Genomic DNA, 25,752 nt, shown 5'->3' on the forward strand with positions numbered 1-25,752 from the left:
GCTCCAGGATCGCCCCCTGAGTTGGACACTGCACACAATCCCAGATTTACACACACACACCAAGGTCTGCAGACACACCGTGAAAAATCTGATTTGTTTTCCAAATGAACATGAATTTTGATGAAAATGGTAATTCCTTATCTTTGTTCCAGCCTTGGGTCAGCAAAAGGCAGTGCCAGAAATACTCAATTCATGGTTCTTAAATGTGGCACTGGAACCAAAAAAAAAGCAGGATCAAAAGGCACTTCCATGGCATTGGTGGGGTAAATGGATAAGCCAGGCTTTTCTGGCTATCACACTCAGAAATTCCAAGGTGAATCAACATTTCCTGGCTTTCTCCTGGAGCTGTTTCTGGAGCCTTCCATGGAGACGCCAGGACATGTTTCTAGAGAGCTGGACATGAGCAGCTCCAGCAGGGCAATTATCCGGAGGGAATCCAATTAAAAGATTACTGTTCTCCAGCCAGGGTGTTCTAGAGACGCACAGAATTATCTGTTGAAATCCCTCAGGCAGCTTACCCGGAATAACCTTCTCCTGGATGTGCTCCAGCTCCCAGGGGAGGCTCGGGCTCAGGAAATCATCTCGGTGCGGAGCAGTGCTCCAGCTTCACTCCGAGTCAGGCAGGGACGTGAGAGGCACTTCCCAGCAGGATGAGCGGAACTGCACCGTCCCTGCCTCCCTGGACACAGAGGAACGGCAGCAGGAAGGTTCCAAGGATTTCAGAGAGCTGTGAGGAGGCTGCTGAAAGCCTCCATGGATTTTCTGCACTTTGTGGAATCGTGGAATGATTTGGGTTAGGAGGGATCCTGAAGATCGTCCCACTCCCACCCCTCTGCCATGGCAGGGACACCTCCCACTGTCCCAGGCTGCTCCAGCCCCAGTGTCCAACCTGGCCTTGGGCACTGCCAGGGATCCAGGGGCAGCCACAGCTGCTCTGGGAATTCCATCCCAGCCCCTCCTCACCCTCCCAGGGAACAATTCCTTCCCCAAAATCCCATCTAACCCTGCCCTCCTTCATTTTACACACCCGCACCCCAGTGGAACTCCAACCCATTTCTCCTCCCTGACTCATTAGTAACAAGAATAAAATAATCATTAAAAATAGAAGGGATTAAGATATGGAAAGTTGTGAGTTCCTACCTCTGGTTTGCAACCTGGTCTAGGGGATGTTCCCTTCCCACGGCAGAGGGAACAAGATGAGAATACTGGGAATTACTCCTTGCCCTCCTTGACCATGGGAATACCCAGAGTTCTGGAGTGCAGATTATCTCCAAAATCCCACCCCCAGGGAGGGGGATGACCCCATGTTCCCAGCAGACCAGCATGAGGACTTCCCCTGGCTTCCAGACTCTTCCTGAGGGAGCTGGTGCTGGATAGGGGATACTGGGAAGCCAGCCCGGCTTGGAGCGGCTCAGTGCAGGATGCAGAGCATTCCCAGGGGTGCCAGGTCTCCTGGGTGCCACCAGACCCCCACCCTGGAGCCCAGGCTGGGTGCCAGGGCAGGGCTGGCCTCTGCCTGCCCCTCCAGAGGCGAGGATTTTCTGCTGGAAGCAGGAGCTGGGTTGCAGGACCCGTTTGCACAACAGGATCACAAACGGGCCCAAGGTCAAGGCAGGGGGAGGAAACCAGAAACGAGGAACGTTCCTGTGCTCACGCAACACATCCCAGGTTTCGTGGGCAGGGATTTCTCAACTCCTGTGCTGACAGCCTTGTTTGCCTTCCTTGGGTTGGAAATGATCAGCTCTCCTTGCTTTTAACCATGTGGGAAGCCCCACATTACCACAAGTCTCTGGGTTTTGTGCAGCCTCAGGATGAGTTTTGGCCTCCGTGGCCTCCCGGGATGGTTGTGTGTCAAACTGAGATTTTTCCTGCCAAAACAAACAGCAGTGGAAGTGGAACTTTCTCCGACAGTCAGGCTGAGAAGATGCCACTGCAGGAGGTCATGTGGGGTGGCTGCTGTAGTTTTCTGGGTCATTCAAATGTCCTGACCTGGCCTTTGCTTCCCCTCTGACTGTGCAGCACCCACTGGATCCACAATCCCAGGACTCCATCACAGTCCCAGGGGTGGGAATGAGCCTCTCTGGGCTGTATCAAGTCAAAAATAACCAGCACTTCTTTAATAGTCACCTACAGGGTGGAGCACACCCAAACTATGAAGCAGTTCTAGACCTGACTTAATACTTCTGCCAAACTCTGAGCTCGGCACAGGTTGTACCCTGTGGCCAGGTGCTCATCCCAGAATTCTGGCAGGATTTGTTCCTCCTGTTCCTGCCTGTGGCACAAACACAGCCTGGACCTCCCCAGTAACACCATCCAAGAATCCTGGAGTTGTCATGGTTGGAAGGGACCTCTGGAGATCACCCAGTCCAACCAGGCAGGGTCACCCTGAGCAGGTGACACAGGGACACATCCAGGTGGGCTTGGGATGTCCTAGAGAGGGAGAATCCATCACCTCCCTGGGCAGCTGCTCCAGGGCTCCATGGAAAGACATCTTTCCTCAGGCTGAGGTGGAACTCCAACCCATTTCTCCTCCCTGACTCTTAAAATAATCATTAGAAATAGAAGGGATTAAGACACGTAAATTTACGAGTTCCTATGTCTGATTTGCAACCTGGCCTAGGGGATGTTCCCTTCCCATGGCAGTGGGAACAAGATGAGAATATCAGGAAAAGCTTCCAACAGAACAAGGCTCTGGAGTGTCCTGGATTTTTTTCAGAGCCCAGAAGGGCTGGGATTTACTCCTCGACTTCAGCCTTCTGTCTTCTAAATGGCCTTGTTTTAAAATGAGCCTGGAAGCACATCCATGCTAAGGAGTCAAGGAAGTGGTGGAATTCTCCTGCCCGTGGGGATCAGGCCGCTTGTTTTCCTGAGGAATTATGGAAACAGATCCTTCACTCCTCCATCCGCTTCTCAGGAATAATTCTGTAATTCCATGAACATGCAAGTTACAAACACCACACTCCATGGAAGTGGGTGTTGATGGGAATTTAGCTCCAGTTCAGGCTCTCCAGGTGCTGTTCCATCCCAATTCCCCATGGAACTCCATGGATTCACTTGAGCCAGGAAAGCAGAACCAGTTTGGTTTTGATCTGTGCTGGTGGGGCTGGAACCAAAGGCAGCCCTGCACCTCCCTCCTGATCCACCTCGCAGCTGCCATCAAACCCACCCTGGACATCCACGGGATACACCAACATCTATGGAATGCACCAACATCCATGGAATGCACCAAAATCCATGGAATACAGCAACATCCGTGGAATACACCAGTGTCCATGGAATACACCAACATCCATGGAATACACCAAAATCCATGGAGTACACAAATATCCACAGAATACACCAACATCCATGGAATACACCAACATCTGTGGAATACACCAACATCTATGGAATACACCAACATCCACGAGATACACCAACATCTATGGAATACACCAACATCTATGGAATACACCAACATCCACGGAATACACCAGCATCCACGGAATACACCAGCATCCATGGAATACACCAGCATCCACGGAATACACCAGCATCCATGGAATACACCAGCATCCATGGAATACACCAGCATCCATGGAATACACAAACATCCATGGAATACACCAAAATCCATGGAATACACCAAAATCCATGGAATACACCATCATCTGTGGAATACACGAATGTCCATGGAATACACTAAAATCCCTGGAATGCACCAACATCTCTGGAATACACCAACATCCACGGAATACACCAACATCCGTAGAATACACCAATGTCCATGGAATACACCAAAATCCACGGAATACACCAAAATCCACGGAATACACCAACATGCGGATGTCCCTCCTGGCTTAGCCACAAGTCCAAGTGGGGCACTCTGGCACACAAAGCCCCCCGAGGGAGGCAGGTTGTGATTTCTCTTCTGAGCCCTGAAGAACCTTCTAGAAAGGTTCTGGCTGCTCCCCCGCCCTCCCCTTTTTATTCCCCTTGTCCCATCCGAAGCTCCATGAAGTCCCAGCACCTTTGCCCCAGAAGGGAAGGTCTGACAGGGGCATCCAGGTGACCTTTGCATCCTTCCTTGGTCTCCTCAGCTTCCCATGGACAGCTTGATCCCCACATGCATTTTTTTTCCTTTCCCCACCTTCCTCTTTCCTGCGTCTCTCTCCCCTTTCCCAGACAGGGTGGGGAGGTTTGAGGTGAAGAAATCTGTCCAGGAGATGGACAAACCTGAGGGGTTAAGGAAGGACACACCAGTGGGGCAGGCATGTGGCCACACCTCCCCAGACTAATCCTCTGCTGGGACTGGACACAATGTCCTTTTACTCAAACCCTCTGGATGTATTTTCCCTCTGTGAATCAGCCTCTTCTGGAATGTCTGCACCGCCAGTCTCCTGTGGCACGAAGGTGCCACGGTTAGCAGTGTGAAGGGAGAAGGGGATAAGGTGAATCAGGAGATTCAGGACTTGGATCCAGCTTCCAGGCCACTGCGGTGAGGAGATGAAAGGAGAAGGGATGAGGCTGGAAAACAGGAGTGCTGCCGTGGGAATTCAGACACTGAGCTGTCCCTGCCCACGGGAGCTGTGGCAATCCATGGCCTCTGGCAGGGTCCTGCCCTCTTGCCAAACCTGGGGCCTGGTGCTGCAACTGCTGCTCTGCCTCCCTCTGCTTTGGGAGGACAGGACTTGGCAGGAAAATGGGGATTCAGCAGGGCTGCCTCTCCCAGTTTCCATTCCCTGGAAACCCCAGGCTCTGGAGGGGTTGGTTGTGACAAGTGGCAGGTGGGATGGGATGACTGTGACCATTGCACACCTGGGCTGCAGGTTTGGGAACTGTTTGCAATCCCAAATAAAACCTCAGGTCTCCTTGAGTGCAAACCATGACCCTTGAGCCCTCTGGTACCATCTGCAGCCTCACTTGCCTGTCTCTGGAGTCTTGTGTGGAAGTGGAGAGAACCTGGAATCACAGAATGGTTTAGGTTGGAAAAGACTTGTAAGATGATGGAGTCCAACCTGTAACAGAGCACCACCAAGTCCACCCCAAATCCATGCTCCAAAGAGCCACATCTACATGGCTTTGAAATCCCTCCAGGGATTTGTCTACTGGGCAGCCCCTGCCATGGGCTCCTCAGCTCCTGAGCTCCCTTTCCATGGGCAAATTCCTGCTGCTGCCCAAGCTGAGCCTCCCCTGGCCCAGCCTGAGGCCGTTCCCTCTCCTCCTGTCCCTGTTCCTGGAGCACAGCCCGACCCCCCCCGGCTGTCCCCTCCTGTCAGGGACTTGTGCAGAGCCACAAGGTCCCCCTGAGCCTCCTTTTCTCCAGCCTCAGCCCCTTCCCAGCTCCCTCAGGAGTTCTCCAGCCCCTTCCCAGCTCCCTCAGGAATTCTCCAGCCCCTTCCCAGCTCCCTGCCCTGCCCTGGACACGCTCCAGCCCCTCCAGGGCTCACTTGTGAGGGCCCAATGTGATTCTTCAGTGAGGCTTCAGCTCCACAGGTTGTGTTTATCTGAGCAAATGCCAAGAAAACAAAAAATCCACTTGAATGTGATGGATCAGGACCCACTGTTATTGCCAGGACTCAGAGTGTGGCCGTCAAATGTGTAAAGCTCAGAGCAGAGGGCCCAGCTCACAGCCTGGATGAGGGAAATGAGGGACAGTGGTGCCTCCACACCTCCACTGCTGCTGGTTCCAGCCACTGATGGCAGAGCAGCTCTGGATTCAGGTTTGCCACTGCTTGGAAGCAGAGGGGAGGTGGGGACAGACAGCACCTTGCTGTGTGACTGTCCTTGGTGACATTTGTACTTCTCATGTACCTCAGAGCCCCTTTCCAGTGCCTGAAGGGGATACAAGAAGGCTGGAGAGGGACTGGGGACAAGGGCTGCAGGGACAGGAGCCAGGGAATGGCTCCCAGTGCCAGAGGGCAGGGCTGGATGGGCTCTTGGGAATCAGGAATTGTTCCCTGGCAGGGTGGGCAGGCCCTGGCACAGGGTGCCCAGAGCAGCTGTGGCTGCCCCTGCATCCCTGGCAGTGCCCAAGACCAGGCTGGACACTGGGGCTGGAGCAGCCTGGGACAGTGGGAGGTGTCCCTGCCATGGCACTGGGTGGGCTTTAAGATCCCTTCCAACCCAAACCATTCAAAAAACAAAAAACAAAAAAGAAAAAAACAAACAAACAAACAAACAAAAAAAAACCACCAAAAAACCCACAAAAAAAACCCAAAAAAACCCAAAAAAACCCAAACCAACCAATTAAACAAACCCAAAACACCAAGAACTTGAAGCCATTGCTGCTGTCAGTCATTTGCTTTGCCTTTCATGATGTCTTGAGCAGACGTTTTGCCCTCAGGTGCCCCCACAGGTTGTTGCAGTTCAGCTGCAGCACCAATATTTTCATTACAGCTGAAAGAATGGGGAACCCTCCAATATTTCAAAGGGATCAGTGTGGGCACCTCAAGTTTCTTTTCCCCTCTGAGGCACACACACCCCTGAGCATTTCAGGTGTCACATCTGCTCTTCCCAGGCAGAAATATCCGGGTTTGCTTTTTCAGTTCCATGCTCTGTGCAGCCAACACCCTCATTTATCCCCTGAAGCTTTTGCAACAGCAACCATAGCAACAAAGCTGGGCACTGCAGCCTCCTCCTGGCCCGGATTTCTCCATCCCTGCAGCCTGGGCTGAGGCAGCAGAGCTTTTCCTGGCAGGACCCCACTGCTCACCTCCACTCCCTGACCAGAGGGCACAGCAAGGTCTCTGTGCCCTGTCCCAAGGGAAAGGAGGAGAGGAAATGGCCTCAAATTGCACCAGGGGAGGCTCAGCCTGGAGATTGGGAAAGGAAATTTCCCTGGCAGAGTGGTCAGGCCTTGGGCTGAGCTGCCCAGGGAGGTTTGCAGTCACTGTCTGTGGGAGTGCTCAGGAGGAGTCTGGAGGTGGCCCTTGGGGACAGGGTTTGGGGGATGCTGGATGACCATGGAGGGCTCCTGGTGATTCGGGAATTCGGTAACTCTGGGATTTTTCTTCAGCCACAAAGGCCCATCCCAGGTGTCCCTCCCCACCAGGAATTAAGGACAGTCCCTCCAGATGTGGTCTCTGACCTTCAGCCATGGAGTTATTGGAATATTTAGAGCCAGGCTTTTACCAGATGTGAATATTTGGGGGGCAGCCTGTCAGGATCCCTCTGGAAAGCAGCAACATCCCACAGATCAGCTGTTGCTGTGATCCTATGGGAAAAGATGGGGGTCAGACAAACCCAAAGTGTCCTAACAGGGATCAAACTCTTTAAATGGAGCCTCAGGATCTCTCAGAAAACAGAAATATCCCAATGGTTGACCCACTCAGCAGTCAAAGCCCCAAAAGATGGAAGAACTGTTCCATAAGAAAGAAGCAATTCCAAGGGAAAAGAAAAAAAATAAAACCCAGCCTGGACAGGGCAAGGCATCCAAAGTGTAAAGTTTGCTTATTGTAGATGATGCAGGGAAACAATGGAATATTGGGAAAAAAGGGATTGAGTGCACTGAAAACTCCTCTGAAGGGAAATGTCTGGAGGAGATCATTATTAGTAACAATTTTCTGCTATTCAGAGGAATCACAGAATCATTTAGGTGGGAAAAGGCCTCCAGATCCTGACCCTCTGCTCCTGCCACAGGGACAGCACCAGGGACAGGATCCTGCAGCTGGCCCAGCAGGGATTGGGGTTGGATTTTAGGACAAGGCTCTTCCCCAGAGGTGCTGGCACTGCCCAGGCTCCCCAGGGAATGGGCACGGCCTCGAGGCTGCCACAGCTCCAGGAGCCTTTGGGATGCCCAGGGTGGGATTGTTGGGGGTCTGGGCAGGGACAGGGTGGCACTGGATGATCCCTTCCCACTCAGGAATTCCATGATTCTGTTATTCCATGAGATCAGGAGCATTTTTCTTGGCATTAGTTTCCATTCCAGACTAATATTAGGGTTTCCACCTTTCCTGCCCGAGACATTTGTCTGCTCCTCCTCCTGTTCAGTCATTCCCACCCTGTCCTTGAGCACCTCACTGCTCTCCACACTCAGCAAGCTCTGAGCAAAGTGACCTTCAGGGGGACACGCAGCAGACTGGGATTATTCAGGGAATCCTCATTTTTATTTGGAACAGGCCTCGCCAGGAACAGCAGGAAGAAGAGAGGGGACGAGGGAGGGATACATTTCACCACGTTATTGGCAGTTATTCCTGAACTTGGGAACTTCCAGGCTCCTCTCTCATTTCCATAGCCAGATAAAAGAGCTCCAAGTGCCTTTATCCAGCTGGGAGCAGCCAGGGAATGTCTGTGCCCAGTGCAGGGAGGTCCCTGTGGGTTCCTCAGAGCACACAGAGGCTGTGCCAGCTCCCTGGACTCCAGGGGCAAAGCCAAGGGAATCTGCCAGGAAAAATGTGGGATCAGGAGGGAATGCTGCCAGCAGCTCATCCCTGTGCTGGGAGGTTTCACACTCAGAACATCTCCAGGAGCAAGGAGAGCAGTAACTCTCCTGAGGATTCCTCAGGGATCAGCCCTTTTCCACAGCAGGAGCAAATCTCCCTCTCTCTGGGGCGTGCTGTGGATTCAGGGTCACTCCACGCTGCCTTCCTGTCCCCCAAAGATGACATTTCTTAGGCAGGACTGGCTGCAAAATGAAAATGTGTGTTTTACAGCAAGCCTGTCCCAGCCCAAGTGCTTGGGGAGCATTTTGCACCTCAATCCCACCATAATCCCCCTCCTTGGATGTCCCCACCAAGAGCAGGAGCTGCTGCTGGTGCTCCTGACGTGGTCTCATTTCCCTGAGCAAATTCCTGCTCTCGGGTGCCTCAGAGCTTCTCAGAGGTGGCAGCATGTGCTGTTTGCCAGAAAGAAAGTCAACACTCTTCATTCTCCTGTTTTTTTCCTCTTTTGGTTTGGATTTCTGGGGGGTTTTTAGGAAGTTTTTGTCATTTCCTGCTCAAGCTTGTGAGTGAGGTGCTCACAGAGCAGAGCTCTGAGAGCTGCTCCTGGCTGGCTGTGAGGATTTGCTTCTCCAGCAAGGGCATGGAAGTGTTGCTCACTCGATCCTGATCCTGAGGAAAAGGGAAAAGGGAAAGGGAAAGGGAAAGGGAAAGGGAAAGGGAAAGGGAAAGGGAAAGGGAAAGGGAAAGGGAAAGGGAAAGGGAAAGGGAAAGGGAAAGGGAAAGGGAGGAGGAGGAGGAGGAGGAGGAGGAGGAGGAGGAGGAGAAGGAGAAGGAGAAGGAGAAGGAGAAGGAGAAGGAGAAGGAGAAGGAGAAGGAGAAGGAGAAGGAGAAGGAGAAGGAGAAGGAGAAGGAGAAGGAGAAGGAGAAGGAGAAGGAGAAGGAGAAGGAGAAGGAGAAGGAGAAGGAGAAGGAGAAGGAGAAGGAGAAGGAGAAGGAGAAGGAGAAGGAGAAGGAGAAGGAGAAGGAGAAGGAGAAGGAGAAGGAGAAGGAGAAGGAGAAGGAGAAGGGAAAAGTCAAACTTTGAGTATTGAGCAGCCTGACTGCTCAGTACTCACCCCTTGTGTCCAGATCAGCAAAGGAATTTATTGTTCTTATCACTGCTGGTGCTCCTGGTTTATTCATAGGAACAGGGAATGATTCAAGTTGGAAGGGACCTTAAAGCTCATCCCATTCCACTGTCCCAGGCTGCTCCAGCCCCAGTGTCCAGCCTGGCCTTGGGCACTGCCAGGGATCCAGGGGCAGCCACAGCTGCTCTGGGCACCCTGTGCCAGGGCCTGCCCACCCTCCCAGCCATGAATTCCTCTCTAATAATTCTTGATATTATTATTATTTAACAGAGCTCATCTTTACTCTACTGGCTCACCAAAAATGGAGCTGCATCCCTGTTTATCCCCAGGAAAGCTCTTTTCCAATGTCTGAACTTGCAGCAGTCAGCACAAAGGCTCATTCCCAGATCCGACAGGATGACTGATGCAAGCTGTCAGCCAATATTTGACTTTCCAGGTGAGATTAGATTTAGCTTTTAATTTAATATAAACATAAAGTGTGCAGTGCAAGGCACTTACTGCACAGGCAACTGCTCCCAGCCTTGTGCAGGCTGGAGACTCCTTAAAGACATCCCTGCTCTTTTGGGCAGTTTCCTCCCGTTATCCAGTGGAGTTGGAAAATCCTGAGTGTTCTGAATCCCCTTAGGGAAGGACACAGCAAAGGTAAGTTGATGTTAGCAAGTCTATTTCCTTTTGAAAAATGAAAGCAATTTTTGATGTAAATCAAGGAAAAAGCAGATTTTACAGACAGTAAAGGCAGTTTGTATTTATATTTTCTCATTTAGTCTTATTAATTAGCTTTATCCCCTATATTTGAGTATGTGTGAGGGTATAACTGCAGAGGGATCCACCTGCACGAGTACCTGAATCCCTGTGTGCACACAAGGCTGAATTCCTGAATTCCTGAATTCCTGAATTCCTGAATTCCTGAATTGAAAGACATCCCAAATTTCGTATTAGCAATGAGAACTCACTGCCCCTTCCCCCTGGGTGCAGCAAACTCCTTGTTCTTGAGGATTGGACTGGGAACAAAGGGCTTTGGGGGGAAGATTTCCACAGGTTTGGGGCTTGGTTGGCCTGGAGAACTGAAGGAACTGCCCACATAAAAGTGGGAGGGAATGGGATCTGGTGGGAATGGGATCTGGTGGGACTGGGATCTGTGTGAGAATGGGATCTGGTGGGAATGGGATCTGTGTGGGAATGGGATCTGGTGGGAATGGGATCAGTGTGGGAATGGGATCTGGTGGGAATGGGATCAGTGTGGGAATGGGATCAGTGTGGGAATGGGATATGTGTGGGAATGGGATCTGTGTGGGAATGGGATCAGTGTGAGAATGGGATCTGGTGGGAATGGGATCTGGTGGGAATGGGATCAGTGTGGGAATGGGATCTGAGTGGGAATGGGATCAGTGTGGGAATGGGATCTGGTGGGAATGGGATCAGTGTGGGAATGGGATCTGTGTGGGAATGGGATCTGTGTGGGAATGGGATCTGTGTGGGAATGGGATCGGTGTGGGAATGGGATCTGGTGGGAATGGGATCAGTGTTGGAATGGGATCAGTGTGGGAATGAGATCAGTGTGGGAATGAGATCAGTGTGGGAATGGGATCAGTGTGGGAATGGGATCTGGTGGGAATGGGATCAGTGTTGGAATGAGATCAGTGTGGGAATGGGATCTGTGTGGGAATGGGATCTGTGTGGGAATGGGATCTGTGTGGGAATGGGATCAGTGTGGGAAGGAATGCTGGAGGGGGATTCCCCCCTGTGGGACACACAGCTGGTTCATGGGGTCTGAGCAGCACTGGGGTCTGAATTTTGGGATAAACAGGGTCAGACATGGCTTTGCAGCACCAGGCAGTGTCTCTGCCCCTTCTGACTGTCCAAATGGTCCCTGAGGCCACTCCAGGGATGGAGTCTCAGCCTCCATGTCCCTCCCATGTCTTTGTCTCCTCAGGAGAAATCCTTCCTCCCCTGGAGTTTCCCTCTGTAGGGAAGGGACAATGCCACAAACCCTGTGACAGGACCATGGGGACCTTCACCAGTGTCCCACAGAGAAAAGGGACGCAGTGGGCACCAGGATGAGCAGAGGGCTGGAGCAGCTCTGCTGGCAGGAAAGGCTGGCACAGCTGGCATTGCTCAGCCTGGGCAGGAGAAGCTCTGGGCTGAGCTCAGGGTGGCCTTGCAGGGCCTGAAGGAGCCCCAGGAAAGCTGCAGAGAGACAATTGCCAAGGGCTGCAGGGACAGGAGCCAGGGAATGGCTCCCAGTGCCAGAGGGCAGGGCTGGATGGGCTCTTGGGAATCAGGAATTGTTCCCTGGCAGGGTGGGCAGGCCCTGGCACAGGGTGCCCAGAGCAGCTGTGGCTGCCCCTGCATCCCTGGCAGTGCCCAAGGCCAGGCTGGACACTGGGGCTGGAGCAGCCTGGGACAGTGGGAGGTGTCCCTGCCATGGCAGGGGTGGCACCGGATGGATTTTAAGGTCCTCTTTAAGGTCTTTAGGTCCTCTCTGGCCAATCTGTGCCAGTGCCAAATGGTACCAGAATTTTGGGCAGTGATTTGGGCAATGTGTTCTCCATGCATGCCCAGAAAGTTGTTCCTTAATTGTTCCTTCTTCCTGTTCTGCCTTTACTCTGCGTTATCTGACTGAAAGGATGGGAACAACCCCATGATATTCCATTTTCCTTTCCATTAAATAAAACCCCTTTAAACCCTGGCAGTGCCCAAGGCCAGGCTGGACACTGGGGCTGGGGCAGCCTGGGACAGGGGGAGGTGTCCCTGCCATGGCAGGGGTGGCACTGGGTGGGATTTAAGGTCCCTTCCCTTCAGAGGGTGACTGTTACTAGGTAATTGTCATAACCCTGACAAAATACTCCAAACCAAGTCTTTTAATACACATCTGATTAAAAAGAATATTTTCTTGTCTCTAGCAGCATAACTGGCAAGGATGGCCAAGCTGCAAAACTTCACTTGGGCAGTGGAAGATATTTTCAAGGACACCTTCCTCAATTACATGAACAGCTGGAGGAGAAACATGACAGAGGCAGCGAATAAACTGCAGGCTGAGGTGGCTGCTGAGAACTTTGACTACGTTATCCTCTACCTGATGGTGATGATTGGGATGTTCTCCTTCATCATCGTGGCCATCCTGGTGAGCACGGTGAAATCCAAGAGGAGGGAGCACTCCAACGATCCCTACCACCAGTACATCGTGGAGGACTGGGGAGAGAAGTACAAAAACCAGGTTCTGAATCCAGAAGATCTTAAGTGTGTGATCCATGAAAACCTGGGGGCGAGGGATAAAGCAAGCCCGGAATCTCCCTGACTTTCTGGGAATGCCAGCAGTGAGGGATTCACTGGAATTCCAAAGAGCTGTGGAAGGGTTGATTAAATTAACACACAGGTCAATGGATAATGGAGTCCTGAGGAAATCAATGGGATGGTTCCCGTGAGGATCTTGGGAAAGTCCAAGAAAAATCTATGATTGTGCTTCCCTTTGATATTCTGTTCTTTAGGAAAATAAAGACAAGACGTGGATAACTTGATTATTTGAGCATTTTTTAAACCCATGAGCAGATCTGGATGTTCCCACCTCAGAAAAACTGTGAATTAGTGGTCAAAAGTGCTGATTTAGATCCAAACTGTGTGACTTAAGCCCACCTTAAAAAATAACTTGAAAATGTCCAGTAAAATCCTCAATCTCCACGGATTGATTGAACAACCAATTAGGGAATGAATCACAGGAAGGACCTGATACCTGCACACACTCACTCCCAACTCCATTTTAGTGATCTGATTCGTATTTGCTCTCGTGTTGAATCATAAATGACAAAGCTTCTTTTCTTTGGAAGCCTTTGGCTTGTCTTGGACACAGGTCTTGAGATTTGAGGTGATACCATTGATGCCTTGGGAAGGCTGAGCTGGAGCAGAGACTGGACAGAGCTGGAGAATAAAGCAGGGATTTATTGAAAGGCCTTTAAGGATACACCTTGGGCAGGACAGGGCCTGGCCAGGGCTACACCAAGGTGGACACAAAATGGGCACAAAATGGACACAAAATGGACACAAAATGGACAAACGGTCACAGTCTCACACTTTTCTAAGTTTTGTTCCATTAACATATTGGAGTTAATTGTCCAATTCCAGCTGCAGGTGATGCAGTCCCATCCTTCTTGTTCTCTCCCTTCAGCCCCCCTTGTTTGTGCTTTTGGGCTGAACACTTGTCCCAGCTGTCCTTGGTGTGCAGCAGGAGAAGGATTTGTTTTGTGTCCCTGCTGTGTGCAGAGCTGAGTGAGCCTGAGTGTGAGCTCAGAGCTGCACCCTGGGCAGCACAGGGGCTGGAAAACAGCAAAGGGAAAATTTAAGGCATCACCATCATGCTCCAGACGTGCTGGAGGTGCAAAAGAAGCACAACCAGCAGGCTGAAGGAAGGGATTCTCCTCTACTCTGCTCTTCTGAACCCCCACCTGCAGAGCTGCCTCCAGAACAACACCAAAAAAGGTGGAGCTGCTGGAGAGTCCAGAGAGGGTGCGGGGCTGTTTCACAGAGCCCCTCTGCTCTGGGGCCAGGCTGGGAGAGCTGGGGATGCTCACTTGGAGAGGAGAAGCTCCAGGGAGAGCTCAGAGCCCCTGCCAGGGCCTGAAGGGGCTCCAGGAAAGCAGGAGAACGACTTATCACATAGCAATGTATTGATAGGACAAGGGGAAATGGCCTTAAGTTGAAGGTTTGTCAGATGTTAGGAAGAAATTCTTCAGTATGAGGGTGGTGAGGCCCTGGCACAGGTTGCCCAGAGAGGTTGTGGACTCCCCATTCCTGGAAATGTTCGAGGCCAAGCTGGACAGGGCTTGAGGCAACCCGGACTGTCCCAGGCTGCTCCAGCCCCAGTGTCCAGCCTGGCCTTGGGCACTGCCAGGGATGCAGGGGCAGCCACAGCTGCTCTGGGCACCCTGTGCCAGGGCCTGCCCACCCTGCCAGGGAACAATTCCTGATTCCCAAGAGCCCATCCAGCCCTGCCCTCTGGCACTGGGAGCCATTCCCTGGCTCCTGTCCCTGCAGCCCTTGGCAATTGTCTCTCTCCAGCTTTCCTGGGGCTCCTTCAGGCCCTGCAAGGCCACCCTGAGCTCAGCCCAGAGCTTCTCCTGCCCAGGCTGAGCAATGCCAGCTGTGCCAGCCTTTCCTGCCAGCAGAGCTGCTCCAGCCCTCTGCTCATCCTGGAGCCTCCTCTGGGCTCTCTCCAGCAGCTCCACGTCCTCCCTGTGCTGGGAATTCCAGGGCTGGGGCAGCTCTGCAGGTGGGCTCTCACCTGCGGGGGCACAGGGGCACAGCCCCAATCCCTCTCCTGATCCCAGTCCCTCTCCTGATCCCAATCCCTCTCCTGATCCCAGTCCCTCTCCTGATCCCAATCCCTCTCCTGATCCCAGTCCCTCTCCTGATCCCAATCCCTCTCCTGATCCCAATCCCTCTCCTGCTGCCCGCACAGGGCTCTGGGACCTCCCCGCGGTGCTTGCCGGAGCAGCTTTAGCGCAGAACTGCTCATTTTGGGGAGGAAAAGCGGAGCCCTCCCAGCCCCGGCGCCGCAGCCGAGCGGGCGGAGCGGCCCCGGCCGGGAGCTCCGTGCGGCAGCGCCGCCCCCGCCCGCCATGGCCGCCCTCAGGTACGACCGGCCCGGGCCCCTTCCGTCCTTCCTTTCTTCCTTCCTCCCTTCCCCTCACGGTCCCGCGGGGCTCCGGGGAACCCCAGCCCGCATCGCCGCCGGCCCTGAGCGCTCCGCTCCCCGCAGCTTCGGCTGCTCTCCGGCGCCGGGCCTGCTGCCTGCCCAGCCCGGCCTGCCCTGTCCGGCCTGCCCTGCCCGGCCTGCCCTGCCCGGCCTGCCCTGCCCGGCCTGCCCTGCCCGGCCTGCCCTGCCCGGCCTGCCCTGCCCTGCCCTGCCCGGCCTGCCCAGCCCGGCCTCCCTGTCCGCTCCTGCCCTGCCCGGCCTGCCCTGCCCGGCCTCCCTGTCCGCTCCTGCCCTGCCCGGCCTGCCCTGCCCGGCCTGCCCTGTCCGCTCCTGCCCTGCCCGGCCTGCCCTGCCCTGCCCTGCCCTGCCCTGCCCTGCCCTGCCCTGCCCGGCCTGCCCTGCCCTGCCCGGCCTGCCCTGCCCGGCCTGCCCTGCCCGGCCTCCCTGTCCGCTCCTGCCCTGCCCGGCCTGCCCTGCCCGGCCTGCCCTGCCCTGCCCTGCCCTGCCCGGCCTGCCCTGCCCTGCCCGGCCTGCCCTGCCCGGCCTGCCCTGCCCGGCCTCCCTGTCCGCTCCTGCCCTGCCCGGCCTGCCCTGCCCGGCCTGCCCTGCCCGGCCTGCCCCTGCCCCTTCTTCACCCCTGCTCCTTGCTCTCCAGGCCTTGTCCTTTTTCTCCAACCCCTCTTTCCTTGATCTCCAGCCCCCTTTCCTTCTCTCCAGTCCCCTCCATGTTCCTCACCCCTCTTTCCTTGATCTCCAGCCCCCTTTCCTTCCCTCCAGTCCCTCCTGTGTTCCTCACCCCTCTTTCCTTGATCTCCAACCCCCCTTCCTTCTCTCCAGTCCCTCCTGTGTTCCTCACCCCGCTTTCCTTGATCTCCACCCCCCTTTCCTTCTCTCCAGTCCCTCCTGTGTTCCTCGCCCCTCTTTCCTTGATCTCCAGCCCCCTTTCCTTCTCTCCAGTCCCTCCTGTGTTCCTCACCCCTCTTTCCTTGATCTCCACCCCCCCCTTCCTTCTCTCCAGTCCCTCCTGTGTTCCTCGCCCCTCTCTCCTTGATCTCCAGCCCCCTTTCCTTCTCTCCAGTCCCTCCTGTGTTCCTCACCCCTCGTTCCTTGATCTCCACCCCCCCCCTTTATGCTCTCCACCCCTCCCTGCTCTCCGGTCCTCTCCACTGTTGTTCTCCAGCCTCTTCCTTGCTCTCCAGCCCCCTTTACTTGGTACCCACCTCTCCCTCCTGGCTCACCAGACCCCCCTTCCTTGTTCTCCATTGCTTTCCTTCCTCTCCAGGCCCTCCTATTCTTGTTCTCCACTCTCCTCCTTTCCCTTCAGCCCCCCTCTTTATTCTCGAGACATTCTCCCCTGACTCTTCCACCCCCCATTCCTTGTTCTCCAGTACCCCTCCTTTCTCTCCAGCCCCCCTTCCTTGCACTCCATCCCCTTTCCTTGCTCTCCAGCCCTGCTTTTCTTGCTGTCCACCCTCCCTCCTTGTTCCCCAGTCCTTTTCTTGTTCTCCAGCCCAGGAGGGAGCTGGGCTGGGATGCAGGGGCAGCCACAGCTGCTCTGGGCACCCTGTGCCAGGGCCTGCCCACCCTGCCAGGGAACAATTCCTGATTCCCAAGAGCCCATCCAGCCCTGCCCTCTGGCAGTTTAAGGCCATTGTCCTGGCACTCTGCCCATATAAAAAGTGCCTCTCCTTTTTATAAACCCTTTTAAGCACTGGAAGGAGCTCCAAGGTCTCCCTGCACCTGTCCCTTCTCCAGGCTGGACAATCCCAGTTCTCCCAGCCTGTTTCCAGAGCAGAGGGGCTCCAGCTTTGGGATCATCTTTGTGGTGGTGCCATGGTGGAAGGGTCTGATGTGCCCCTGGCATTTCTGGGTTTGGTTTGATTGTAATCCAACCCACGTGAATGAAACATCCCATCTGCTCTGTTCCTTTTTCCAGAGTTTGGAGTATGTGAGAAGCTGCCAGAGGAATCACTCCTATTTTAATTTCTCCTTCATCAGGTACAAAGATCTTTATGGGGTTTTAAAATTATTTTGGTTGTTGCTTGAGCTGGAACCTTGGGTTGATCCAAAATGAGAATCAGAATCAGGTTTGGGTTGGAAAAGACCTTAAAGATCACCTCATTCCAAGGCCTGCCCTGAGCAGGGCCACCTCCCAGGCTGCTCAGAGTGCATCCAGCCTGGCCTTGGTGAGTGACAGCGCTCTCCTGGCTCAGGGACATCGCATTGAAGGGCACTCAGGGACCTCAGGAGCTTCCGAGGCCTCGTGGCTGGAGCGGCTCAGGATCCCCACAGGAGTCCCCCAGCCCCATTTTGGGTGATGCAGGGCCTGGCAGGCAGGGCCAGATGTGTAGGCAGGACACCTCGGGAGGGTTTGGGTGCTGTGGATGCTCTGTGGGTGCTGTGGGTGCTGTGGATGCTGTGTGCGTGCTGTGGATGCTGTGTGGATGCTGTGGGTGCTGTGTGGGTGCTGTGTGGGTGCTGTGGATGCTGTGGATGCTGTGTGGGTGCTGTGTGGGTGCTGTGTGGGTGCTGTGGGTGCTGTGTGGGTGCTGTGGATGCTGTGGATGCTGTGTGGGTGCTGTGGAGGCTGTGGGTGCTGTGGATGCTGTGGATGCTGTGTGGATGCTGTGTGGGTGCTGTGTGGGTGCTGTGGATGCTGTGGGTTCTGTGGGTGCTGTGGGTGCTGTGGGTGCTGTGGGTGCTGTGTGGATGCTGTGGATACTGTGTGGGTGCTGTGGGTGCTGTGGGTGCTTGGGTGCTGTGGATGCTGTGTGGATGCTGTGGATACTGTGTGGGTGCTGTGGGTGCTGTGGGTGCTTGGGTGCTGTGGATGCTGTGGGTGCTGTGTGGGTGCTGTGGGTGCTGTGTGGATGCTGTGGGAGCTGTGTGGGTGCTGTGTGGGTGCTGTATGGGTGCTCTGTGGGTGCTCTGTGGATGCTGTGGGTGCTCTGTGGATGCTGTGTGGGTGCTGTGGGTGCTGTGTGGATGCTGTGGGAGCTGTGTGGGTGCTGTGTGGGTGCTGTATGGGTGCTCTGTGGGTGCTCTGTGGATGCTGTGGGTGCTGTGTGGATGCTGTGTGGGTGCTGTATGGGTGCTGTGTGGATGCTGTGGGTGCTGTGTGGGTGCTGTATGGGTGCTGTGTGGGTGCTGTGTGGATGCTGTGGGTGCTGTGTGGATGCTGTGGATGCTGTGGGTGCTGTGGGTGCTGTGTGGGTGCTGTGGGTGCTGTGTGGATGCTGTGGGTGCTGTGTGGATGCTGTGGGTGCTGTGTGGATGCTGTGGTTACTCTGTGGGTGCTGTGTGGATGCTGTGGGTGCTGTGTGGGTGCTGTGGAGGCTGTGGGTGGTGTGTGGATGCTGTGTGGATGCTGTGGATGCTCTGTGGGTGCTGTGGTTGCTCTTTGGGTGCTGTGTGGGAGCTCAGGGCTGGCTGCTCTGCAGACACTGCCCTCAGAGCCTGCCTGTGCTGCCTGTGCAGGGCTGTCACTGCCACCCAGGGCTGTCACTGCCATCCAGGGCTGGCACTGCCATCCAGGGCTGGAGCTGCCATCCAGGGCTGGAGCTGCCATCCAGGGCTGGCACTGCCATCCAGGGCTGGCATTCACTCCTGCTCCACCTCAGGCCTCCCACGTGCCTGGGCCCGGCTGTGGGGCCCTTGCACAGGGCAGAGCTGGGCAGGGATCCTGGGGCTGGAATTGGGGCTAATCCCGAGCTCTGGGATGTGTGAGGGACACGACCCTGGGGAATGAGGGACTGCTGTGCACACAGAGGATCCCAGAGCATTTGGGATTCACAGGGAATTGCTGACACAGCCCTGAGGTGGGATCTGGACAGAGCCTCTCCTCTTCCCCATCTGCAGGGGTCTGATCTGCTTCAGTTCCCTGGGACAAGGCTGCACACACAGACCAGAATCCCAAAATCCCAGACTTGTTTGGGTTGGAAGGGACCTTAGAGCCCACCCAGTGCCACCCCTGCCATGGCAGGGACACCTCCCACTGTCCCAGGCTGCTCCAGCCCCAGTGTCCAGCCTGGCCTTGGGCACTGCCAGGGCTGTGGCAGCCACAGGGGGTGGCTCTGCTGGTGACCACAGCAGCCTTGCAGGGCAGCCACCTCCCGTTTGCTAAGGAATAAAACCCCAGAGGAGCCCTGGGAGTGCCTGGCAGCTGCAATCCAGGGAATCCACGGGAGCCTGGGGCTGTTTTATCCCAGCCTGTGGATCTGTCCGGGCATACTTGGCAGAGCCCAGCGCTGCTGTCCCTCCTCACGTGGCTGCACAGGAGCTCCTTGCAGGTGAGGGGAGGGAGCAGTGCCCTTGTGTGGGGCCCAGGCCCTGTGTTTGCCCTCCTTTTCCTGGGGAAGGAACAATGCCTGCCTGTGGATGTGTTCCCTGCTCCAATCTGTGCCTTATCTCCCCGGGAAAGGCAAACACACAATTCCAGCTGTTTATTTGCCTGCGGGCTTTTAAGATATCCCAACCTTGAAAAAGCAGTGTCGGAGCTTTTTGCTCTTGCACTGATGACCTCAGTGCTCATAAATGGTGTTTTGTAAGTGTGAAGGGAATCCTATAATCCTGGAATGGTTTGGATTGGAAAGGATTTCAAAGCTCATCCAGTTCCACAGGAAGGGACACCTTCCATTAATCCTTGACTGCTCCAGCCCCAATGTCCAACCTGGCCTTGGACACTGCCAGGGATCCAGGGGCAGCCACAGCTGCTCTGGGCAAAATCCTCCCCTTTTCCTACTTTGTTCTCCCTGCCTTGTGCTGCAGCTTCACTGCTTTGTTCAATCCTGAGGTTTCAACTGGATTTGGTAAGGGCTAAGATCAGATGGAGACTGGAAAAGCCAAGAGCTGAGATGGGGAGAAGGGCCTGGCCCCTGGAGGCTGGTGGGATGTGGGAATGCAGCCTGGAGGGAGCAGTGACATTCCCACTGAGTTCCAGCTGCACAGGACACCCCGGGGACATCTCAGTGTCAGCCTGGGAAACATTTTGGGATTACAAGGAACATGGAAAGGGACTTTGGACAAGGGCTGCAGGGACAGGAGCCAGGGAATGGCTCCCAGTGCCAGAGGGCAGGGCTGGATGGGCTCTTGGGAATCAGGAATTGTTCCCTGGCAGGGTGGGCAGGCCCTGGCACAGGGTGCCCAGAGCAGCTGTGGCTGCCCCTGCATCCCTGGCAGTGCCCAAGGCCAGGCTGGACACTGGGGCTGGAGCAGCCTGGGACAGTGGGAGGGGTCCCTGCCATGGCAGGGGTGGCACCGGATGGATTTTAAGGTCCTCTTTAAGGTCTTTAGGTCCTCTCTGGACAATCTGTGCCAGTGCCAAATGGTACCAGAGTGTTTGGCAATGATTTGGGCAATGTGTTCTCCATGAATGCCCAGAAAGTTGTTCCTGAATTGTTCCTTCTTCCTGTTCTGCCCTTACTCTGCATTGCCTGACTCAAAGGAAGGGAACAACCCCATGATATTCCATTTTCCTTCCCACTAAATAAAACCCCTTTAAACCCTGGCAGTGCCCAAGGCCAGGCTGGGGCAGCCTGGGACAGTGGGAGGTGTCCCTGCCATAGCAGGGGATGATCTCCAAGGTCCTTCCAACCCAGCCCATTCCACGATTCCATGAAGTGAAAATGGATTTTTTGGAGGTATAACAGCACTGCCTCAGTTCACAACCACCCTGACATTTTCTGAGCAGCAGAAGGAGCTGCACAATCAGGATCAGCACAGAAATAGTGACTGATTAACAGGAATTTGGTGGTGGCTGCCACTCCAGGGCTTTGGTACAGCTGGATTTTAGTCACAGAGATCTCTGGAGGAGCAGGAATGTTTCCAGAGAGGTCTCAGCAGAGTGAGAGGGAAAAGGAGAGGAGAGGATGCTCTGTCTGGAGAAATTAGAACATCTGCCCAGAAACTGAGCAGGACACAAGCTGCAAGAACATTTAATTTCTGCAGGAAGCTCAGCAGCAGCTCCAGCTCTCTGCTGCAGTGCTGACTGATTCAGCCCAGCTTTTCTCGGTGCTGGAGTGCTCCCTCCTGCTTTTCCACTCTTGTTCCATGGACAGGAAAGGCCTCCAGGGGTTAATTTGGATCCCAGCAGCTGAAGAGGTGGAGCAGAGAGCCCGGGGCAGTGCTGTGTGTGGCTTTCCATGCTGGGAATTCAGCTCTGGAATGGCTGGTGACCACTCAGGGCTCCAGGGAGTGCTTGCTTTGCCAACATCTATATTTATAAACTGTTAGTATGGAGAATTGAATTAATCAGCCACACAGGACTGATAGATTAGAGGATTAATTAAAAGTTCAGGCTCCCAACAGAGCAGGTGGGCTTGGAAACCCTCAGAGAACCCCCAGGGCAGCTCCTGTGGGGCCCTGTGTCCCTCAGGTCCCAGCACAGGGGGAGCACACACAGCTCCAGCCCCCAAAGGCAGCCGTGTGTGCCGTGTTTGCCATGGGGCAGCTGCCAGGACGTGCAATCCCAGCTCCAGCACCTGCTCTGGGGCTGTCACTGCCCTGTCCTGCTCCTGTCACTCAGCCCCAGAAAGGCCCTGGAGCTCACTGGGAATCGCTGGGATCAGCCCCTCAGACGGGCAGGGTGGGCTAATTAGCAGCTTGCCTAATTCTCTTTTAATTTCCATTTCTCTGAGTTCATTCTGCTTTATTTCCCATTTCTTGAAGAGTTCATTCTGCTTTGTTTCCTGTTCCTTGAAGAGTTCATTCTGCTTTGTTTTCCACTTCTCCAAGAGCTCATTCTGCTTTGTTTTCCACTTTCTCCAAGAGTTCATTCTGCTTTGTTTTCCACTTTCTCCAAGAGCTCATTCTGCTTTGTTTTCCATTTCTCCAAGATGCTCCTGCCCTGCCCTGTGCCTCCAGGAGTGTGACCCCCCCCAGCAGAGATGGTGGCCTTTAACTGGAAGGTGAGGCTGGGGCACATTCCCAAAGCAGGGATTGCTGCTCTTCCCATGGGGGTGTGTTTGGGGGGGCTCTGATGATTCCTTTCCCAGGGAGGGTTGTGTGACCCCCACGCTCTCAGGGCCAGGGATTTGTTGTTGTCCTGCCTTGCCAGACGTGCTTGTCCCAGGGTTTGCTGTTGGGGCCTCACATGTTGGACCTGAGCTCACCAGAGCTCTGCTCACCCCTGCTCCTCCTGCCTTTCCTCCTTCCAGGTTTTTCTCTTCCTTCAGCTGCTTTTGTTACTGGAGGGGGATTTCTCCACTGTATTTTGGGGTTTTGGGGCCGTGAAAGCTCTGCAGGGTCTGTGCCAGGCACCACAAGTGATGGAGCAGCAACTCCTGCATGGGGCTGTCAGAGCAAGTCCAGGAGGCTCCAGGATGAGCAGAGGGCTGGAGCAGCTCTGCTGGCAGGAAAGGCTGGCACAGCTGGCATTGCTCAGCCTGGGCAGGAGAAGCTCTGGGCTGAGCTCAGGGTGGCCTTGCAGGGCCTGAAGGAGCCCCAGGAAAGCTGCAGAGAGACAATTGCCAAGGGCTGCAGGGACAGGAGCCAGGGAATGGCTCCCAGTGCCAGAGGGCAGGGCTGGATGGGCTCTTGGGAATCAGGAATTGTTCCCTGGCAGGGTGGGCAGGCCCTGGCACAGGGTGCCCAGAGCAGCTGTGGCTGCCCCTGCATCCCTGGCAGTGCCCAAGGCCAGGCTGGACACTGGGGCTGGAGCAGCCTGGGACAGTGGGAAGTGTCCCTGCCATGGGAATGGGATGATTTTTAAGATCCCTCCCAAGCCAAACCATTCCCTGAGTCTGTAATTAACAATTTGAACATATAAAATCCACCTTTCCCCCTGCCCTGGTGTTGCAGAGCTGTGGATTTGGAGCTGTTGCCTCTGTGTTTGTGTGGGGACTGACAGAGCCTGCTGGGTTTTTTTCCAGACTCCCTGCTGGTGTCTGGACACCAGGCCTGGCCTAAATTCGGTGCTTTGATGGTCCTGACAGCTCAGGGAGATCCTGAGGGTGAATTCCAAGTTCACAGAGCTACCACAGAGCCATGGAATATCCTGATGGGAAGGGACCCAAGGGATCTCCCAGTCCAAGCCTGGCCCTGCAGAGACCCCCAGCAATCCCACCCCATCCCTGGGCAGCCTACTCAGGGCCCACCACCCCTTTCCATTTGATTTTCCTCTCCAAATTCTTGTTTTTATAGCATTGAAACACTCTGTGCAATTCCAGGCATTCGAAAGTGCTACAACAATCCTTGGAAGTTGTGGATTTTTTACTTTTCTCCCAGTTTAAGGGCATTTATCTGCACCTTCCATATCTGAGCAGGTTCATTACAAAATTGCTATGAATTAAGGTTTCCTGGAGTGTTTTTGGGGATCCCATCTGAGAGCTGGGATCCATCCCTTGTGAGGATTGTTCTGCAGCACTTCCACTTTCACAATTTCCCTGAAATACTCAGTTCTTCCCTTTTTTTCAGCTCCAGATGGTGCAAATATTTCTGGAAAATGAGCAAAAGGAGCTCAGGACTTGAGGGAAGGGGATTTTTCTTTGTCTTTGTTGTTCTGCCTGGTTCAGTTTCCCACAGAAATAAAAACCATGGAGAGACAGGAGCATTCCTATTGGATTGAAAGACACAGAACACCTCTCTAAATTCATTTTTAATTGTCCAAGTGTTCCAGAAGTGCCTAAATAGATTCTTTGGCATTGCAGGCTCTGGAGAACTTCCCACTGCTGATGTACATTTTGGCAGCTAAAACTTTGATCCTTTGCTTGGCCTTTGCGGGAGTCAAAATGTACCAGAGCAAGAAAATTGAGGAGAAACTGAAGAGGGAACGTGAGGAGAGACTGAAAGCAGAAGCAGAGAAGAAGGATGAGTGAGGATTCCTTTAGGTATGGAATGGATCCCAATTCCTGGCCTTTGAGAGTGGCATTGTTCATCCCAGGGGGATGGATTGGGAATGTGCAGTTAGACCCCAGCTCTGGGAATATTTGGGATGTTTCAGGGGATTTGCTCACTCATTCCTTGTGGGACTTGCATGAACCACTTAATGTCCACAAAATATCCTGTTTGAGGATATTTTAGCACAGTATTCCCTCTCTGTTTTTGTCTCCCTGGATTTTTGTGCCTGATGCACAAAGAGGGGGATAAATTGGGAATAACTGCAGGGGAGCAGCCAGGCAGGATGCTGCAAGCAGAACTCTGGGCCTCAGTCACAAAGAGAAAATAATCAGCCTTTCTACATGAGTGAAATTATTGATAGCTTGGGGGTGGTTAGCTGGAAAGGGCAGATTCCACACCTGGAATTCCCAAAGGGACAGATTTTACCATGGAACATCCACCATGTAGAATTCCCTCAGCAAAATGCCCATTTTTCTGCTTGCTTCCATTACAAACTCCCCTAAATTTGGGATTTTCATTCTGAAATCCCTGCGTTCCTCCCCTCTGTTCCCAAAGTTGAAGCAATCCCTGCTTTCCTGGAGCAAATCCATGAGCAGAATGAGTCCTGCCTGGTGCTTGGATTCTATTCCCTGCCTTTCTTGTCATTTTTGGAGCCGTTTCCTTCACTTCTCCCTGTTCTCCTGCAAAGTGGGAATTCTATTCCTGCCTGCCCTTTGGAAGCTCAGTGGGAGTTTGATGTCATGTTTCTCTTTATTGAAAGAAAATCTTATTTCCCTTTCTGAGGTCATCCCCTCCCATCTAAAGACACTTCTAAGCTCTTAAAATCTTTCCTAGGTTTTATTTCCAGCCTGTCACTCTTTCATTCCCTTTCTTCCCAAGGATTGGGAATTGTGCCTAGAAATGAGGCCCTGGGAATAACCATGGGAACAAAGTTTTTTCTATTTACATAGAAAAAAAACACAAAAAACCACCAAAAACCAAACCCAAAGGGGTTTTTTCAGTTTCCTGTTCCCAGCAGATTCAGGACTTGGCCTGGGGGCAGATTTTGGCCACTTCCCTGGAAAAGGAAAAGCTGGAGCAGCCTGGGACAGTGGGAGGTGTTCCTGGCCATGGCAGGGGTGGATGGGATGAGCTTTGAGGATCCCTCTAACCCAAGCTAGTCTGGGATTCTGGGATTATGTGCAGTGTTTTCCCAGGGAATTCCATGGGGCAAACCCCACAGCTCCAGGGATTTCATCACACAAAACCCAAGTGTCCAGCAGGTGACATCGCCCTCGGTGCAGGACTGGCATTGAAACCTCTCTGATTCCACAGAAATTCCCTTCCCAGTCCCCAGAGCTGCCCAGCAGAGGCCCTGTCCTTCCTAAATTCTGGGATTAAGAGCGAGGAATTCCCCCATGGAGCTGGGATCAGCTCCAAAGGAGCCCCTGTGCTCTCCCTCCTGTGCCTGCTGCTCTCACTGCTCTCTCCCACCCTGCAGGTTCCTCACACTTGGATTCCTCTCCCAGGAGGATGAAGCCTTCCTGGAAAAGGAGGATGTGTAACTTCAGAGTGACACTTAAATTATCTTCGTTTTTCTGTGTACAGCAAAGCATCTGAGCCTCTATTTATGCAATAAAAATGCCTTTGTTTAAAAAATAAAAATAAAAAACAAGCTTGGGTGCTGCTTCCTCAAAGGATTGGAGCTGCAGGGGATCAGCTGCAAGGAGGTGTCTGGGATGGAGGAGGAAAACACTCT

General features: G+C 53.9%; 3 protein-coding genes across 3 annotated transcripts in view; 2 read left to right on the plus strand and 1 right to left on the minus strand.

The window, feature by feature from the left end:
• The window catches only part of KCNE1 (potassium voltage-gated channel subfamily E regulatory subunit 1), a 253,513-nt gene that overhangs the window by 187,760 nt on the left and 40,001 nt on the right, over nucleotides 1–25,752 (minus strand). The gene's annotated exons all lie outside the window — the stretch shown is intronic.
• Nucleotides 12,048–13,178, plus strand: KCNE2 (potassium voltage-gated channel subfamily E regulatory subunit 2). The gene has a single exon (XM_063393236.1). The coding sequence runs from the start codon at nucleotides 12,411–12,413 to the stop codon at nucleotides 12,786–12,788; it is 378 nt and encodes a 125-aa protein (XP_063249306.1). The 5' UTR covers nucleotides 12,048–12,410; the 3' UTR covers nucleotides 12,789–13,178.
• SMIM11 (small integral membrane protein 11) lies at nucleotides 14,938–25,668 on the plus strand. Its single transcript, XM_063393237.1, has 5 exons — nucleotides 14,938–15,116; nucleotides 17,116–17,177; nucleotides 22,013–22,084; nucleotides 23,825–24,004; nucleotides 25,495–25,668. The coding sequence occupies exons 3-4, from the start codon at nucleotides 22,064–22,066 to the stop codon at nucleotides 23,990–23,992; spliced, it is 189 nt and encodes a 62-aa protein (XP_063249307.1). The 5' UTR covers nucleotides 14,938–15,116; nucleotides 17,116–17,177; nucleotides 22,013–22,063; the 3' UTR covers nucleotides 23,993–24,004; nucleotides 25,495–25,668.

This window comes from Prinia subflava, chromosome 3 (genome assembly GCF_021018805.1).
Source record: "Prinia subflava isolate CZ2003 ecotype Zambia chromosome 3, Cam_Psub_1.2, whole genome shotgun sequence".
Lineage (NCBI taxonomy): Eukaryota > Metazoa > Chordata > Aves > Passeriformes > Cisticolidae > Prinia > Prinia subflava.